At 35.4% G+C, this 20,128-nt stretch overlaps 1 protein-coding gene across 1 annotated transcript in view; it reads left to right on the forward strand.

Moving 5' to 3' along the window:
* The window catches only part of LRBA (LPS responsive beige-like anchor protein), a 357,700-nt gene that overhangs the window by 247,003 nt on the left and 90,569 nt on the right, over positions 1 to 20,128 (forward strand). Inside the window, 2 exon segments of the mRNA XM_056489737.1 lie at positions 9,344 to 9,484; positions 10,664 to 10,783. Of these exon segments, the coding sequence (XP_056345712.1) occupies positions 9,344 to 9,484; positions 10,664 to 10,783 (261 nt within the window).

Here is a 20,128-nt window from a genome sequence, read left to right on the forward strand (position 1 = left end):
GTGAAACACAAGTTGCTTCTTGGAGGAGAAGAGCAAGTCATCATCTCTAAAATGTATGTTGGCAGACCTAAACATTTGACATAACCATGTTGGGAGAAACTTTTAGGAGAAGGGAAGCATAGAAACAGGAAGTACTCTGAGAGAACCTTTCTTGTGTTGGTTCCATTAGGAAACCATAAAAGAGCAAAATGTAGCTGGGAGAATGAAGACCCTCTTTTCCTGATCTGGTTTCTTTGCATACACAGAGAGCTGAAAAAGAAATGTGGGAAGAGAATTGTAAAGACTGTCTTTGAAGGAAGCTGTGCAAGATTATTAAGTTCACATCCCATGACAGTGCTAGAACTTTAGGACTATTATGGGCTTTCTTTGTTTAGATAGGATAATCTGTTTTGTAATTAGAAACAATACAAACTAATGTGTTGAGTAGTTTGTTATATTCCCTTGAAAGTTTTGACTTAATAGCATCATTTTTTCCCCGGTTCTAAATGGGGGATAGTGATTTTGTGAAACTCTGGAATGCTGTGACGCTCAAACAGAGGCTGTCATGGATGAGCGATGAAATGGGTCGATTATCCTTTCTGACAGCTGAGCCGATGTGTTGTATCATTTCCTGAAACACTTGCCAGAATTGGAAGACAAAGCTGCAAAGGGTCCCTGGGTCTGTGGCTGATGTGCCACAGCCCTCTATCCCTCTGTCCTGTCCCTCTGTCCCCAGCCCGTGCCTGCAGCACCACGGTCAGGGACCCTCCCAGGGCGAGCCCTGTCCCCGCCTGCCTCGGCGCCTGGGGTTCAGCACCACGGACAGGGGCACCCCGAGACTGTACCGGGGAAAACCGCAGGGACGCAGCTGCGAGGAGGAACGATTTGTTTAAATTAAGTTGCTATTGGGTTGTTAAGGCCGACTTAGACATGATCCTTAGAGACACTCGATTGTTTGGATTTTACTGCCAATTTCTTGTTTCACTTTAAGGATGTGGATTGAGTTGATATGTTGATTTGAGCTTCATGCAGCATCTATCTCAGCATCTTTTTTCTATAATAAACATGAGATTTCCATGTATATTCTAACAAACATGTGATTTTCATTGTGGTCTGTTTCTGCACAACTCCTGTGGAGGCCTGCTGAGGCTGGTACTTGACCCAAATATATCTCTGACATGATTTATCAAAACATACTTCCTGAAATCCTACCCGTGTCATAACCATCCTTTTGTACCATCACCTCTGGGGATTTTTCTTGTCTTTATTTGGTTATTCTCTGTGTCATGCCACCTCCTCTAAAGAATATTATAAGTGGATGATAGAATACATCTTCTTGCCATTCTTATTTGCTCTTCCATATTCTCTTCCCACCAGGGGCTTATTTTGTGAGGTTACAAGAAACATACTATTTGTACTTCAGATGCATATATCAGTTTCTAGGATCACTTAGAAAGATGTCTTCAAGCAGTCTTTTAATTTTTTTTTACCATTTATTTACATATTAGGGCAAAAGCCAAGTTTACAGGATCAGAAAGAATCATTTTAGCAATAAATCAAATAATCTTCCTTTGCCTCAAGGAGGAGTATTGTTTGGAGTGCAGAAATTCTCAAATATATTAAAAACCGTAGGTCAGAATTACCCATGGAAATTCAAAATGACATTCTGAGTTTCTATCTGCTGTTATTGTCCATCTTGCTCTTGTTTCAGTTTTAGGTGCCCTGGACACATGTCATCTTCCAATTGGAAATGAGCTGAGGGAAGTTCATGACCTTTTAAATAATCACAAGAAAACATGGGGCACATGTCTGGTCATAAGATCTACTAGAAATCAAAATAAAGTAATTTCACACACATGTCTTGGTCTATAGATATTCTAAATGTGTGTTTTCTGTCTTCTAATGCAAAGTGAATGTTATTCTCTTGATATGGTCTCTCTTCCTTTTTATATTCATACATTTAAACTCAGCAGATTATGGGCTGCAAGAGCACACATCTGTGTAACTCAGATTTCTGAACAAGCATGATGGTGCTAATTTAAAAATTGCACTCATGTGGGAAATGAATATGGAATTTACCTCACCTAACTGGAGCTGTCTGAAACTGAGTTGGTCAAACTCCAAGGAGCAGGAGGCCTCTTGGAGTCAAACAACAATACATGTTTAAAAATAGTGGTCAGAAAATGAGATCATGGTAAAATAATGATAATCTTTATTTAAGGAGGAGTTTAAGGTAGTTTTCAGACTGTGGACTTACTTTGATGTGGGCATCAGATATTCTTTCTAAAACTCAAACATCAACAAATAAAAATGTAGATCAAATGAGAGAAATCAATACAAAAAGATTACTAAGAAAAAATTGTTTGATCTTAAAAGCTTGAGGTGAATAGTTTAACAAGATTAATTAAAATAATTGAGATATCATATCCAGCCAGTCACTTGAAGCTTTCTCAGAATCAGAAACAAGGTTTGTTTCCAAAGTGGGGTGGTCACTGACATTCCAAAAGTTTGGTTGGTACTTCATATTGTTCAGCATAGATGCTAATCTGAAAATGAGTGTGAAAAGGGAGTTTATAAAACTTTCTGACAATGCTCATCTGTTGATGGTATTGAAGGTGATGGCTGACTAATCAGGAGATCTTATGAAACAGGGAAATAGATGATGGATGAATTCACCTGAGAAGCAAAGCAATGCATGTGTGAAACAAGATACATTGATGGGCTCTTGGCTGACTATTTGTATTCAGGATTGATATAATCTGATTGGAATGAACTAGTACAGATTACAATAATTAATTATAATTATATATATATATAATGTATAATAATAATTATCCATTCTTAAGTACCTTTTTCTAGCCTCCTGCTGCTCCTTTTCTCAGGCTTGGTGTTACATATGGTACAGAATAATCTGTATTTTATGTGCCCTGTGAAAAACGAGAGTTTGTATCAACTTTTGGCTTCAGGTCTTGTGCTCTCAGTACAAACAAAAAGAATTATGGTTTTGGTTCTGATTGTATTAAGTGGATCTGGTGTTAGGTGCAATGACTGCTGTTTTCTGTGGTTTGTATTATGCATTGACAGAGAACATAGTCTGTGAAAGGCAGGCACACAGAGAATGTTTTCACCTCCTGCTCTGACTCAACTGCGTGAGGCTTCTCAATCTTATTTCTCAAAATCCATAAAGTATTGTTTGTTTGTTTTTTAAGCAAGTCAATAATGGTTCAGGGTTTTCTTTCACTTGACAGGTTAAGTCATGGAGAATGCATGCAAATGTTTGCTTTTAACTGGCAGGATTATTTTCTAAGTAAGGCCATACCCTCCTCATGCAAACAGCTGGATTTCCATCATGATTCCCAGGGACATGCAGCTTCCTTTCTCCCTGACCTCTTGGAGATGCACAACCCATAGCAACTGTCTTCAGTTTGGCTTCCCAGCAGTGTTAGGGTGTAGTAATACCTCAGTGTGTGACACATTCAGTTGTGCTGAACAACTTATTAAACCTTACTGTGCTTCATTAGTGTATCCTTAATTAGTGTGCAGCTCAGCAGTGCATTGTTCTGCAATCTGCTGCAGGTAATAGCATTTGATACCATTGTTGGTAATGTGACAGCATGGAGAGTTTTCTTTTAAATTCAAATTCCTCCAAGGTTTTAGGTGACCTGAGGCATATCCTGTCACTGCCATATTGCTGAAACTTCACTAATATTGTGTAAGAGGGGTTTTTTTCCTTTTTTTTGCTTAACCTTAGCTTATGACCCATATTTTTTAACTGTGAATTTTGGGAATCTTCTGTCTTTTGAACCATTAAGTATTATTTATATTGACATGTTCAGACATTCCATCTTTAGATCAGTTTTTCCTGACTGTTTGTGCTGTCCCAAAGGAATATGCGTGCTCTTAAAAACATCTGAAATATAAACCATATGTACAAATACTTCTAATTTGCATGCACATGACCATTTTTTGCTTATACTCCAGCCCTTTATTGAATTCTTAGTTTCATGAGAATAGAAATTGCAGTATTTACAAGTTTTTAAAGAAGAATGTGATGATGTGTTTATATCGAAATAGGTAATATTCATAATTTCAGTTATGAGTATAATTTCAGCAGTTTCAACATTGTGTATACAAAAAGTGTTCAACTGTTGAATTCCTTATTTCACTAAGAAAGCACATGAAATTCAAGTAGCTGCTTGTGTTCTTAAGTGACTAAAATATGATTCACAATTAATAATAAAAAATAGCACATAAGTTCAGAATTATTGTGTATCACTGAAATGCTTACTGAGGAAGAATAAAAAGGTTCTGTCAAGTTCCACCCCTGAGACTTAAGATAATTTTTGATTTATCCAAATTCATATATCCCCCTCCTAGCCTAGTCTTTTATGTAGGTTTTGGGGGGCATCTGCTGGAAAACCAGTGGGGTTTTTGTGAATGAATTGGTAAAGACTGTTTTTCTCATTGATAAATTGTTTCAATTTTTAAAATCTTATGGCTCAAGGACACTTTGGTTGATCATTGAGGGCAGCTCAAACAGTTCAGCAGATAATTGTGTTCGTTGTTTTCTTTGGGATATGGTTCTTTAATGAATTTGAGTTAGATTTGCATTGAAGGTAAGATGACCTCTAAAGAAGATGGGACCTAAGTTTTAAGAAAACCATAGTCAGTTGTCTGAGAGGAAGAATGGTGAGGCCAGCAGTCAGAATAGGTTAAGAGGGGGGAATAGCATTTTTTGGCTGTTCTCAAACCCAAAAATGACAGATGGGAGAGTCATGATCTACACCATATGAGTTTATTCCCAGATTTTTCCCATCTGACCTAAGTGAATAAAGTTTGGGTTTAGTTAAGCCCTTGCATCTTGTCTTTGTATCTCTGTTTGGGGAAAAAGAAATTTTACTCAGTGATCAGGACATCCTACTGACAATAATACAAATATTGGCTAATACAGTCAATTTTGTGTTAGTGATACATAAAATAACTAAACGAGATTTGAGTGTAGCAGAGTTTCCAGCAGTTGGCAAATTTATGGAGAAAACCAACAGAGAAACACTGAACACATTTCAGTTTCCTGGATGTTAGAGTACATTGATAAGTGGGCAAGCAGAGAAATCTTAAGGTTGGAAGAAATGCCTTGAAATGGAAGACCTGAAGAGCTCCACCTGTTATGTTTATTAAAAAATCTAATTGTAGTCTGGAAGTATCTTTTAATTCAGAGTAAACTGGGTAAGTAGAGACTCTGTGCTGTGTCAGAGAGAAGCTTAGTAAGGTCTCTTTGATAACACACCAGTAAATTCATAACCAAACTGAAATACATATAATTTTTAGAATGAGAGTAAGAATTATCAGAAGAAAAAACTTCCAAGAAAAGTAGCTGATTGTCCACTTACTCAGGAGTCAGATGCCTTTCTGGAAAGCAGCTTGGCCAAATACAGCTCGTGCTGTAAGCAAGTATAAATAGTTGGACTCAAAATCATGTAATGCAAAGGGATTTAACCTCTTGTCACACAAACTCAAGGCTAGATGAGATGACCTAAGGGTCCCCCTGGTCCTTTAGGCCCAATATGAATAATATCAGTAATGAAAACCAGATAGTCATCTTGAAAATAAGATGTATGGGAAACAAACATCATACTTGGCAAGGGTGCTACCCAACATGATTCAGTAATACAGACAATTGTATTCACAGAAATATGAATACCTGGTTGTATGTGGGTAAGAAAACAGTGCAAGAAATCACAAGGAAAAGCACTTTTACTTTTTTCCCCTCTTTTTTTTTTTTAAATTTAATTTCTTTCCTTTTTTTTCATAGTGAGATTGTGAAATATTTGGAGCAACACTATTTAAAATATGAAAGCACATTAGATAAGAATGGAAAGCATCTCTTATCTTTTTAAATAAATGGTCATATTGTAATTCTTTCTTTATAAGACTTCAATCTGTTTATTCAAAATTATTAGCAATTTTCCAAAATTTATATATTTTTGAACATGAATGATAGAGTCCAGGGGAGATTCTGCCCTCTGTATAGGAGCAATGAACATTCTGCTTTCTTCTGTTGTGTGCAACGGGGCCTCTTCTGGAAGCAGAGGCAAGATGGGTCAGTGTTCCAATGTCTGGCACAGAGCAAGAGTAAGAACTAACAAATAAAATTGTACACCACGGTGTCTGGACATATTTGACAGCAGTAGATAATAAGAGTCCATGTGTTTTCTCAGTTATTTTTCAGCAAACCATTTTTCTTTGTTATGTTTCAAAGGAAGCAAGCAAGCTTGGTCCAAAGACTGAGATTTACTATATGCAGCTCTTGGTAAAAATGTGAAGTTACTTATTTTGAGGGATTCCTATATTTGAGAGTACTTGAAAGAACAGTATCAAATGAGTTGCTTTGGTTTTTCTTTTTTTTTTAGGGATGGCTTGTAATTTTCCTAATTGTAGCACATGTTGTTGCATCAACCACTTCGGCCAAAGAACACATGATTATGCCTTGGAAAAAGTGAAAACAGAAACTACTTTGCCTCAATTCTTGCCCCACTTTGGATCCTCTTTTTGAATGAATACTAACTTGAAAACTTGAATACACATTATTCATTTTTCAATATGATTTGAAAACTTTGCAGCCATAAGTTATTTTTTCTTCATTTTTACTCCTGTAATCTCATCCATTGTTTTTGCTCATTGGAATTTTTCTCTCTCTACTTTAAATTTTTCCCTCTCCATTTAAATAAACATTTTTTATTTGTGAACTAATATCTGATTTTCCTCTGGAAAAAGAGGTGCTGCAAATAAAATATGTTCTGGGATTTCAGGATATGAAAGCTTTTCAGCTCATTTTTCCTTAGAGGTCTGTAGCTATAGGGAAACCGTGTTGAGCAGTGTAAATTTGTGGTCTCACAGCTACATCTAGCACAGCTTAGTTTAGAGTTCCTCTTTTCACCTTGGCATTTACCCACAGGGGAGGGAATGCAGTATGTAATAATGATTCCCTGTTAATTTTGTGATATGAAATACTGAGAAATTTCGATTAATTTCTATTTTTTTTTTCTTTATTCTGTAGTTAACTGTGCCCAGTGCAGTGTAACACAGTAGATTCACCTCATCCTTAGAAGCAGTTGTCAGAAAAATATGGGCCTGCCTGGTAGAATGTATTAGCCCAATACATTGTCTCCATTTTATTATGAAGCTGCTGGGGAAGCTGTGATATACAGCACTGTCATTACAGATCTATTGTTAGAAGGGCTCTACAGTCTTCTGTGCACTGCCATTAATTTATAGCAGTAAACAATATGTAGCCCTCCAACTGCAGCAAAGCAGAATCTTTTAATGAGGTGGATGTTATTACCACAATAAATCAGTGCATTCGTGTAATGTATAATTCAATGTGTGTATTCCCACTGTAACTTCTCTGAGTAAGCTGATAGTGTATCATTGTCAGTGCACAGCTCCACAGTTCTTTTTTTCTCTTTTTTTTTCCCCTAAGCTTTTTTCATTTGGGGACTTTTTTTTATTTGCTTGCAAATAAATGTGACATGTCTTGATAGTTGTCCTGTTGCAGGCTTCAGAAACCAACTGTAACAATAACAGCTAAAATCAATACTCTGGATTCTGGCTATATAGATCTCTGCATTATACCTTTTTTTTATTTTTTGAAAAGAGAATGGAATCAATTCTAATTGGGTTTAGCTTTATATTCAAGGAATGTAATTCTATAACTATTGATTTGGGCTATACTCATTTGGAAAGTAATAATAGAGGCAGATAAAGAGAATACATAAAATGTTACAGAACCATAGAGCACAACACTGTTCCTATTTTTAATTTGTATAATTTGTCTGCCAATGACTTTCTTTCTTCTTTTTCTCTCTCAAGCATATCTGAGCCTTTAGGGAAAATCAGTACAGATGGAGATTCCAAAATGGTTCTTGTAACAAAGAGACTTCTTGGAGTCAGTTTCATACTTCCCTGGAATAAATTTGCTAAATCAGATAAAAATCCTTTTATACAGGAACAACTTCTTTTAAAGGGTTATATTTCAAATTAGTGAACTGCAAAAATAGTAATTAACCTAAGATGTTTTTCTTTATCCTCTTTATGTGAAAGCTGCCCTAAGTAAAAAACGTAAGATTAGATTTTAAGTCATTCAAAGATCTAATCTGACCTAGAAGAGAAAATACTTTGAAGCTTGTATGCCAAATTTCATATTAGCTGCAAAGAAGCAGTTATTTGAATAATCATAATCTCAATAGCTGACAGAGTTTCTCTCTTGAACTCTGCTTGAATTAAGACTAGGTTACTGATACTTTTGTTAAAAGACTTCTAGTTTTTCTCACCTATTCTTAAGTATATTTATTCTTCAAGAAGAGAGAGAAGGAAATATTTTTTTGTTTAATGTTTATTCTTTGCTTATATTTGAATGCACTCATTGTCTGTACAGGTGAACATAATTTACATTAATAACATACAAACAGTGTGCTCAATCTATAACAAAAATGTATTGCATTCATATTTTGCATATGTATCCAAAGATATTTTAGAATTCTTATAGCATTTTACATGTGGAGTTGCAAAATTCACTGTTGGGTTTCTCAGTGATTTGTGTGACTTATGCTCATGTATTTTCAAGTCATTTATACAAAAGTCTGCTTAGGAAAAGCACAGCTAGAGATAACAAAATATTATGTTTCCTACTTTTAAATAAACCCCTGGGTGTTTATATTCTAGGTGAGCACTGAACAAAGAATAATAGTATTGGTTAAAATGTGATAGACATTTTTAGCATACATACATTGTTTCTTTTATATCAATGTTTTATATAGAAATTCTGGTCTTTCATTTGTCTATTTCAAAGGTTAAGATTCTATGAATTTAGAAAAACTTGGCTTGAGGTGCTAAATAGAAAGCATAGAAACAAGAATAGTAATATCAAATTCCAAGTCCACTGTTAATATTCTGCCACCCCATCAGTCACTACTTTTTTCTCCAAAAAAATGTTTCTCAGTGTTGCTTATTATTTGCTTAATAGTGTATCCAACATGCACACATATCCACAGGCACCCAAGTTAAACAACACTTTGTCCCAGACATTCCACTGTGAATTGGATGGAGTCAGTGACTTGAATCAGCAGTAAATGGAGCCTGTATTAATGCAGAGATTTTTCCAATGTCATGTGTGTGTGTGTAATCCTGGTTCCAAGTATACAGATCTCCTCAGGTGATCCAACATCTGCTTTTGCAAAGCACCAAACCCAGTCTTCTCTGTGCATGGAAATAATTCTGCTTACCAAAAAGAGCAAGGGGAGTATGGTGTGATAGTATTGACATTAATCTTATTTGCTTAATGAGTTTATTTTTACCCATCTTGCAGCCTATTGGAGCTCTGAACCCAAAGAGAGCAGCATTCTTTGCCGAGAGATACGAATCGTGGGAAGATGATCAGGTCCCAAAATTTCACTATGGCACTCATTATTCAACAGCAAGTTTTGCACTCACGTGGTTGTTAAGGATTGTAAGTATTCTTTTAAAAATGCTTTTCCTTTAAATGATATTGAAAGCAACAAATATCTAAACTAAAACTCAATGTTATATGAGAGTACTGAAATTTTGTAGTAATTACAATCAGTAGCATAGGAGAAATGTGCTCCAAAGTTCAAGCAGAAAGTTTCAATTTTTCTGGTACAGCCTTTTCAAATCAGTAAAGCTTTTTCTCCTAAAAAATTCCTTTTTAGTGTACGTACTTCTTTAACATGGTTAAGTTCCCTTCTTTGTGTATTTTCTGAGCCAAGTAGCAAGTTTGTGGTTCTTAATTAATGTTTTTAATTTTCCCCTCCTAATGAGTGTGAGTTGGTTTCTGATGATCATGAAGTTCTGTGATGTAAATAATTAAATTTTAAAAATCTGCTGCATTTTATATGGAAGTAACTTTGAGCTGCTACATATTGATAATGTATTGGTTGAACAATGCATTTTTCAATAAAATTGAAAGGCGATTTATCTCCTAGGAAGTAATTTCTTTGGGAAGGCATTAGCAGCACATCATTAATTAAAGCTTGTTAGAATGTACAAGCATACATAAATCCTTGAAGTAATTTATAGTGCTTAGCTAATTTCAAGCAATTATCCACTAATATGAGCTTAAGTGTTTTTTAACTAAGAGGAGGCTTTTAAATCTTCCAAACATTTTTCTAAATCATAAATTATATATGAAACAATAACAGTCCTAAAGCTCTCAGTGTTGAATGTTACCTTTTGGATTAACAGATCACCTTGAAGAAAGTAAAGCACCTTATTTTTGTTACATGCTAGTTTAATAAATATCTAAGGCATCTGAGCTTTTTCATGTTGTTGAGAGCAATTTGTGTCACAACTGACACAAATTGTGGTTTGTACTTTAGCCTTTGAGTATTTTCTTTTTGTTTTATTTGCTTTTCTTTATCTGAGTTATGTACAGAGTAAGATTAAAAAGCATTTAATTGAACTAACAAACATCAGTTTGTATTTCTCATTCTTAAATAATAGAATTAACCCTTTGCTATTAATCATGTGTCTACCAGAAAAATAGCATCATTCACAACTACACCCCAAAAGAATGATAAAGTCCTTGTTTTACCCTGAAATTTCTGAAGAGACACATTGGTTTTAATTAATCTTTTTTTTTTTTTTTTTTTTTTTTTTTAAATGTATGTAGGAACCCTTCACAACACTTTTCCTAAATCTACAAGGTGGAAAGTTTGATCATGCAGACAGGACTTTTTCATCTATTTCAAGAGCGTGGCGCAACAGTCAGCGTGACACTTCTGACATCAAGGTAAAACATTTCCTGAAAGGTGTGAATGTATTTTATACTGCCTCTGCCTTTCTTGGAGCTGGGAGTGTGGGATGGAAGGAAGAAGACTGGGAGCTATCCCATCATTTTGGAAAAGATGCAAAGGAGACGACTCGTGGTTTTACTTTGGGCAGAATATTTCAGTGAGTTCTTTTGTAAAACTATGACAAACATTTTTAGCCCTGAGACTGAAATATTTTAAACTGGGGAGGAAAATAAAGGAGACAAGGATGTTGGCAGTGGTGGGAAAGGTCAGATCCAAGAAAGCACATTAATATCAGAGTTGGGTTTTTTAATGGAAGGAAGGATGGAAAAGTGTAGTGTGGAGAAAATCAGTCTAGCTCCAGGATGTCATGAAACCAGCAAGAGACACAAAATCATTCACTCACTGTATTCATGGTGAGCAGACAATTTAGGACAGAGTTGATTTGCAAATTAATGGAATGCAAAAATTTTCAATTGACAATGTTGGAAAAGGGATGTCTTTCTTGCATCTGTGAGTCCCCACTAATAGAATCAAAGACAATCACTAACTAGTGGAATTGATACCACTTAGAAAAAGATATAATGTCTATATGAAATTGGGAATAAAGATTTTAGAAATTACAAACACACTAGATGTTTTTCAAATTAATTAATTGGTCATGATGATTTAATTTCCTTGTAACCTGCAAGATAAGCGGATGGAATTTTGGAGTGCATTTTTTGGGGTTTTTTTGAGAAATGGAGGAGAAAGATATCAGTAGTGGACAAATCAAGTATTTCATATGGAATAAAAAGGGAGCCAAGAAATTATGAGGTGAGTTTAACTACAATTCACAGAAAAATACTTAGGCAAATCATCAGACTGTGTTTAAATGCCAGGAAGATAGCTTGGAGACAAGCAAATGAAACACATGTTTGTCAAGAAGAGATTATGTCAAAGCAATCACAGTTTTTGATGAGAAAAGGTAACAGACCTTATGAGCAGAGAAGAAGCAGATGATGATCTTAGTTTTTTACATTGTTTTATGAGTGAGCTGGGATTACTCTGTCTAAAAGGATCCACTGTATTTGGAGAATAGCTACCAGCAGTTCATTATTAAAATTGAAAGATGTACTGAGGGGAATTCTTCTTGATAATAACAGGCTAGGCCTCAGTTTCTATTGATATTAGGTTGGGAGGTACTGGAAGTCTAGTGAAATTGGTAGCACTTCTTGCAGAAGAGGAAAATTATTTTAGAAAAGTGTTAGTGAAATTTATTAGGGAAAAGTGATAATTATAATTTGTGTGCAGGTTCTCATACATTTATAATACAAGGAACAAACCACTATGGAAAAAAGAAAAGATTTAGGGTTCTAGTACATCACCAGTACAATAGTGAATAGAATTTCATGGAAGATACATCAACAGGAAATAATGGAACTTCCAAAATGTATTACAAAAATCTTCACTTTTGCCCAGCTTTGATTTAGTCTGAGCTGAATATTGAACACATAGTTGTAGACTAGTTGGAGAGAATCCACACTGGAGCAATCATAGCAATGCAAGGTCTTGAAAATAAAATGCAGGGAAAGATTGGGTAGCTATGCTTATTTGTCTTCTGAAGTGGAGCAGATTGAGGAGGAACTTGTGTCCTTCTATTACATGGAGACTGCTGTAAGAAAAAAAAAGAAAAAAAATCTCTGCTGCCCATCCTGAATAGGAAAGGAATTAATGGTCTTAAATATCAGGGAGATTTTGAGGAGGAAGAGACATGTGGTTGTGCAAGGGACAGATAGGGTAAGAAGATGCTGTGTGAGGGATGGACAGGGTTAGGTGGCTGAGTAAGGGACAGGTTGGGGTTAGCCTGTCATGCAGAAGGAAAAAGGAAACTTGCAGAGAAAAGAGAAGGAGTCAGTGCTGTGTGGAGATGCCTGAGAGAAGGCACAAGAAGTTTTTAATAAAGGACTGGTAATGGTGACACTTGTGTCCATCTTGACATAATTACTACTACAGGGGGTGTTTTCAGAAATGCTTAGGTAACTTTTGGAAATTATACATGTACAAGCTGGTACTGCCTTTAGAGGCATCCCTACTGTAGAAGATGATCTCTTGGAGTTGCTTACAGCTTCCTGAGACTGTGAAGTACATTGTGCTGTTGTGAAACATCTGAGTGAGTATTAAGATTGACTACAGGAGTTTATTAGTGAGATTGGATGAGCAACCAGGAAGGGGGAAAATGTTTAAGTGTTTCCATCTTCACTGGAAATTCCTGTCTTCCCTGTATTTCATTACAGCTGTGAAAACCAAGTTTCCTGATACTTGGTGCTCTACCTTGCAAGTGTTTGTAAAATACGTGGCTAAATGCAGAATACAAATTCTACATGCAGAAGTGCAACATTTTAGCCCCCTATTGCTTGAATGTGTTTTAGTTGACACACTTCATGCATGGAAGAGCCTGAATAAAGTGGAACACATAATTGTGCTCCTGTAGTTATTAGCTATAGGGGGCACAAAGGAAAAAGAAGGGTTTGTTCCTCTTCCAGCTGAAAAAATTGTGATACTTAGAACCATTGAGCTGATTACAAGAAATTACTTCTCCTTGCTTCTTGTGTGGAAAGAATGAATGCAGGTACTGATGCTGCTGTCCTAAGATTATTCTTAATCTTAGCTGGAAGGACTCTGTTACAGGGAGGACTAACAGGAGCTGGCTTTGGAAAGAACTCTTGCTGGCTAGTATCACTTCAGCAGAGAAAGCTGAAGCATAAGTGTGGTCACAACCAATCTGTGTCAATATCCTGGGAAAGCCTCGGATCGATGATCAAAGCACAAAACCAGTGCTCCTCTGTAGAATAACCTTTGCTTGAACTTGGCAGATTTTGATTTCAAGAGGTGATATGTTGCATAAAATTCAATTTCCTAGCTCTCCCTATCAATTTATTTGAGCAATGCAGATTGAAAATCCTTTGGAAGTTTGCTAGTGTCTCTCTACCACTCTGGCATTACTTACTAATTATCTCAGGACTGGTTCCTTTAGATGATTAACCATATTAAATATTCTGCACTAAAAAAAACTGAGTGTATTTTAATTCTGTGAGAGTACCACTTGATGCTTCTAAAGTACTATATAAGCATGGCCATTAACTTAGTTACTTCTTAATTTATGTTATTGTTGAGAACAATCCTGTTAGTTTTCTTAATATCACAGAGAAAGCAAACCTGCATAGCCTGGCAGTATTTGCCAGTACTTGTTCAGAAGCACTTGTTCCTTCTGGTTTGACAGCTAACCTGTTGCAATAAATTAATTTCCCATTATATTTACAGTGGCATAATTGTAACCCATATTGCACTTTGCAGGTATTTGCACTTTTTCTACTGTAGTTTACTGATTCTTTTCAGGGTTTTCTTTGTTTTTTTTTTTTTTGTTTTTTTTTGTTTTTTTTTGTTTTTTTTTTGTTTTTTTTTGTTTTTTTTTTTTTTTGTTAGTACCATATATACAGATTCCAAAATCATCTGGAGTCCTTTTGCTGTCCTACAAACAGCTGTGTAGCCTTCCCAGTGTCAGCTGGAATTTTACTTCTGTGCCTTCTATGCCAGGCCATTAATGAGATTATTGACTGGTATTAAGAGCAGGGCAGACTTCATTACCATGTCCTCCCAGTCTGACAGTGAACTATTGATAACTGCTCTTGGAATATGGATTTCCAGCTTGGCTACTCCCACATTATTGTAACCCAATCTCATCTCCATTCTCTAGTTTGCTTGTAGGACTGTCATGGGAGACTGAGGCAGTCTCAGAGGTCTTTCTCAAAAGTAAAGCTATACCTTGCCACTTTTTCTTTCACCATCCACTTCTGCAGCTTCCTTTTGCAAAGAAAATTAGATTTGTTTAATGTCATTGATTTTTTTTCACAATTTTTAACCAAGCTACAGTCACTAGTACAGAGCTATGTACATGTTCTTCATGCCTTTTTCTCTGCTGCTTTGTGTTTGTTTCTTTTTTTTGTCCTTTGGGTTGCTTTTGGTGAATTTGATTAATTTTGTTCAAAAAGAGATGCTAGGAGACCATAATATTAAAGAAAGCATTAGTAAACTCCAATTACACTGTTCTAGATTGTTCCACCATAAAATGGGTGCTAATTTGTGAAATCCTGTGATATGACACACAGCTGTGGCAGCTGGGGAAATAGTACTGAATATCTGAATTTGTATCTCATATAGGTGTGTTTGGCAAATTTTGATCCTCATAGTGTAAAACAACTGAATTTTAGGTACAGAAATGCTGTTTCAGCAAGTTAACTTTATTGTAAAACTCATTATCATCACATAATTTTAGACAGCTCTTCTTTAAATCAAGCTTCATGGTTAAAGTCTCAAAAGTTACTGGAATAAAGTTGCTCTCAAACTGTCAACATGGGCTTTGTATAGGAGAAATTTCATGTTATAGTAGCCACAAAAAGAGCAATGACCAGCAAAATTCAGAAGCAAGTACCTAGAAATTCAGATTTTTAATCATAAACTCCATGTCTGGTGTAGTAAAATGTTTAACATATTTAGGATGCAGATATTTGGCTTTCATGAAAGATTTGGTTTTGTGTAAAATTGTGCTAAGACTCATAACAGGAAAATATTTCCCCAAGTTTTAAAAAAATTAAGGAAATATATTCTAAATTCAGTCAGATCTGTGCATGGTAATCTGTGAGAATTGCAGTAGTTAAAAATACAGACATCTGGATGTGTGGATGAAAAAGTTCCATCTAATATCTGTGATCTGCTTCTTTTATAGCCAGCCATGTTTGTTCTGAAAATGAAGCAAATAGTTTCAATATCTGCTCTGAACTCCTTGTGTAGGTGTTTAAATAACAGATTTAGAGTAAGTTATGGATGAAGTCCAAAGGAGAAAGAATGTAGTTGTACATGCAACTCTTTCCTCTCTTTCTGTCAAATTGACCATATTTATGTACCAGGTAATTCAGGTTAATATACAACCATTGAATACTTTAACTTAGCTTCTAAGTAAAAATTAAAAAAATTTGTAATACATATACATACATATGTAAATAGAGTAACAGGATTTAAAGTGCTTTAAAGATGCAGCTTTTAATCCAATGAGGTATTGACTCCATAAAATCTATTTATTGATCAATAATGAATCAGCTCTTAATTGTGGCTATCATATGTTTCATTAATCTACTAAATAAATATCTGGACTTTTTATAATTCTCTTTGCTTAATTGTGAATTACTGAGAAGTTTAAATGAAATGTTTGAAGTATAATCACTTAGATCTTTAACAGAGTGGTTAGACATTGACAAAATTAATTCCTTTATTAATTACCATCAGAATTCTAATGGAAACATGCCAAAGTATTTTTCTTAAAAGTTGGCACAATTTTGGGCAGTGTCTTGAGACAATTTCTTAGTTGACAATTTCTTCATGAGAAATAATACACATATAGCAAATGAAGGGAAACTCATGAGTAGTTAGAAATTATACTTCCCAACAGTCTTGAAAATAATCTCATTGAGGTTTGATGAAAAAATGGAGTTCATTTAATAAATTAGTATATATTTCTTGAATGCCATTTAAGTCCCTAACAGAAGATATAAAGTGTGGCAATATGAGTAGAAGTCTAGACTTCTAATATGCATTTTTATTATTCTGTTTGACAGGTTATATATAGCCTTAATATTGCTTAATATAATTGTGAAGTAATTTAGTTTGAAAATTTGGTATCTTATAAAGGTTTTAATAGGATTAGGGATCTGTCATTGTTTCTAGACACCTCTGGATATCACATAACTCTGCTTTAAAGTGCATCAGTTATTTTCCAAACAAACAAAAAAAACCATTTAATTGCATTAATGAAACAAAATAACTGGTATTCATTTTTTTGTGCACGGTGGCTTATATGAAAAGAAATTACCAATGTTGCCTGACATCCTGTTGATAGTGCATTTTTGTAAAAAAATATTTGTAGTGAATTTTCCTTAGGAATCATTTTCATGTGCTATTTTAGTTAGTGAAAAATTGTGCTTTAGTTAAATGCAGAATTTAATGAATATTTTAATAAGAATCCTGATATGGCAGGTTTTGGCTTTTTAAAAAGTAAACACTGTGTGTTATATTTATGTTGCTATTGTCTGTGAGCTCCTTCATCAGTTGTAGTGAAAAGCATGGCAGAATGACTGAAGTATTGCCTAAATAAGGATGTCTTGTCTTTACCTTGTAGAAATGGTGAATTCCTGCAGGGAAATTTCAGAAAGTAATTTCCAAACATAAGTCCTAAAACAAGAGTTTCAACAAATCATAGAGATGTTTTGGCTTTTTCTGTGAAATTCAAGCAAAAGAAATGTGGGGCAGTTTTACCATTTCTGTATGTGTGTTGAGTGTGGAAAATTTCAGAAGGTGCTCACTCAGAAGAGTTAGGAAAAGTATGGAGGCAACCAAAATTTTTAGTTGGAAGGGAAAACCTCCAGAGGAGACAAATCTGAAGTGACTAGAATCCTTTAGCTTGCAAAAAGAGACCCCTGAGGAAGAATGTGATGATCTTGTAAGTCTGTAGTACCTGGAAGGGTGCATAGAAGAGCAAATAAGGAACTAAACTTACTGAGTTTCACAAAATGGGCATTGGGTCCATCCACTGGTTCTAGAACAGCCAGAGGAAAACTTGTGCAGACAAAACTACAGGGTGGAACCTGTGCTTAATGATTTTACAAATCAGAAGCATGGATTAGTTCAAAACCACTTAGCTGTAGGAAGCTGACAGAATATCCATGCAAAAGCTGTATTTCCCTGTGTTAGTCCAGTCCTTGTCACTGTTCCAGGTGACATATTAAAGGATCCTTCATTGTAGCCTCTCATGTGTGATCCTGCATCTTCATGTGATGTTTGTGTGAAAACATTAACTCCTTCCTCCTGCCATTCAAAACAAGCAGGTTTTTTTAATAATATTTTTATGTGTCCAGGAAGTTCTTTTATTTTTGGAGTTGTACACTTGGGTTGCCATCTGCTATCTTAGTGTCAGTCTGTGCATGTGATTTGAAGGTTTTAAGAAAAAAGAAGACCCCACAAATGGAGTTGAGAAAGACTGTTAAGGACTGTAGTTGCCAAATACATGAAGAATGTGTATTAACTTTTTAAAAAATAATATTTTGTGATTGGATGTTTTTGCTGGTTTTGGGAAAAGCTGTTTTCCTTTAACTAATGTTATGATTTTCACCTGTATAAAGCCATTGAAAATGGGCTCTAAATGCAAATCATTTCCAATGTCCACATGCATCTGTTTGCACTTCCTTTTTCTGTGAGTAAATGCTAGCACATGGCCAAGAAAAGAAAATCACATAGCAAGGAAGCTCCTTTTGTAGAAATATATCATAATGGTGACAGTGAAAAACTTTCTGAAAACTCATTTCTGGAGTAATGAAAAGCTTTATGAAAAAGTTTCTAATAATCATACTAGTAGAAATTACTGATAATTTTGAAGTTTCCAGCATATTGTTTCTGTGTAACCTAATGAAAACAATGTGTTCTAGAAAGCCAAATGCTTTCTGATCTTGAAAGAAACTAATGAATAGCTGTACAGATACATATTTAAAGAAGAAATAAAAGCATTGGTAACATATGTAATGAGTATTTTAAGTGTTCAGAACCAGGGTATGGTTTCATATTTGTGGTGCGTGCTGCTATCAAATTAATAGTCCTGTGCCTCTGCTTTTTCTTTGCTGGTTTCTATGATGGTAAAAACTGTAGCAACCTCAGTGTTACTTTATTTATTTGCAAACTTTATTTTTTACGGCGTTTATCCTTGCTACATCCTTATTCTTTCACTTCTGCGGTGAAATAGTTTCAAATCTTTTTTATCAACTACTTGTGGAGCATTTGGTGCAGAAGCACGTTTTTACCCTAGTTAATTAGGGGGAGTGTAAACAAAGAGATGTACAATTCAAAGGCAAGCAGTGTTTCACACAAGGATGGAGGTGATAATAGCTTAATTCCTGCTTGATCTTTCCTGTCTTTGCCCTGGCTACTTCGGCTTGACCTTGCCCGCAATCTGATGACCTCCTGGCTGCACTCAGCGCTTGGAAAGCCGCTCATGCCATAGCTGGCCCTGAGGGGCTCTCTGGGAGACCACTGAGCCATTGACCCATGTCAGGGCTGCGTTTCAGATCTGATCTGCTGAGCTTCTGAGTGGCTGCATCCTCCACCCACGGTAGTTAAAGCCACTGGAGCAGTCTGATTTTTTTTTTTTTTTTTCCCCCCGCTGCTTCTCAAGTGGCCTGAAGCTTGCACTTGCTGTGTGGAAGACCAATTTTACACCACTCATTTGCTATGAAATACACTTCCTGAAGCAGTTACGTGTATTGATCCTTTCTTTACAAAGGAAGTAAATTCTCCAATTTAGTGGCTCACATTTTCTAAATCCGTCAAATTGCCAGGTTTATTGGGTGTATTTAAGTCTCAACATCAAGTTCCACAACAACAAAAAACCCCCAATCAACTTACCTTTAAAATATAGGGCAGAAATCTGTGTTACATCTCTGGATTTTTTTCTATTAAGTGTTATACCCGGACATTACATTTATTTTTCTAGAAGTGTGTAAATAAGATTCGAATCCCATTAATTTAGATAAATTCATGTATTACCTACTGTGTATTTCATAAAATGCATGATAACTTAAGAAGTTGCAGGTCTGGTTGCAAAACAAGGAAACAATCCACTTATCCAGAATAAAATCCTTATGAGTTTGAGCATAATTTTCCTTCTTAGCACGTTATGTTCAGTTTTGCACTAGAATGTATATTTTCTGCTTAATAACATTTTTGTTTAGACATTACTATTACTTTGTTTTTCTGAGAAGACTTAGAAATCCCAGTTCTTGTGCTGTTTCTCCTCAGCCATGGTAGAGATGCCAGAGCAGGGCGGCCAGGGAGGTGTTAATGCTGAATTCCAGTCCTGTTCAGCACAGGCTTGGCACATCAAAAACATCACTTATTTACAGCAGTGATAATCCTGACAAGGAATTTAGTGCAGACCTTATAACCATGTGAAATCCCTGCCTTTTTTTCTCTTGTGTGTGAAATTTTACGTGGTTCTTCCCTGTAATTTATAGACTGGACACGTAATTCAGTAAATCAACTTTACGTGACAAAAATATTGACTCAATTCAGCTTTGTGGGTTTTGGGGTGTTTGTTTGTTTTTTTATGGAACATGTGGCATAACTCCAGGTATTTTAGAATTTACAAAAAAATTATTTCTGGGTATTGGCAATCTTAGGTAATAGCCTAAACATTAGGTTCTTAGACCCTTACATTAGAGAGAATAAGAATATAACTGAGTTTCACACTTCTGTAATTAATATCT

This window comes from Oenanthe melanoleuca, chromosome 4 (assembly GCF_029582105.1).
Source record: "Oenanthe melanoleuca isolate GR-GAL-2019-014 chromosome 4, OMel1.0, whole genome shotgun sequence".
In the NCBI taxonomy this organism is placed as follows: Eukaryota; Metazoa; Chordata; class Aves; order Passeriformes; family Muscicapidae; genus Oenanthe; species Oenanthe melanoleuca.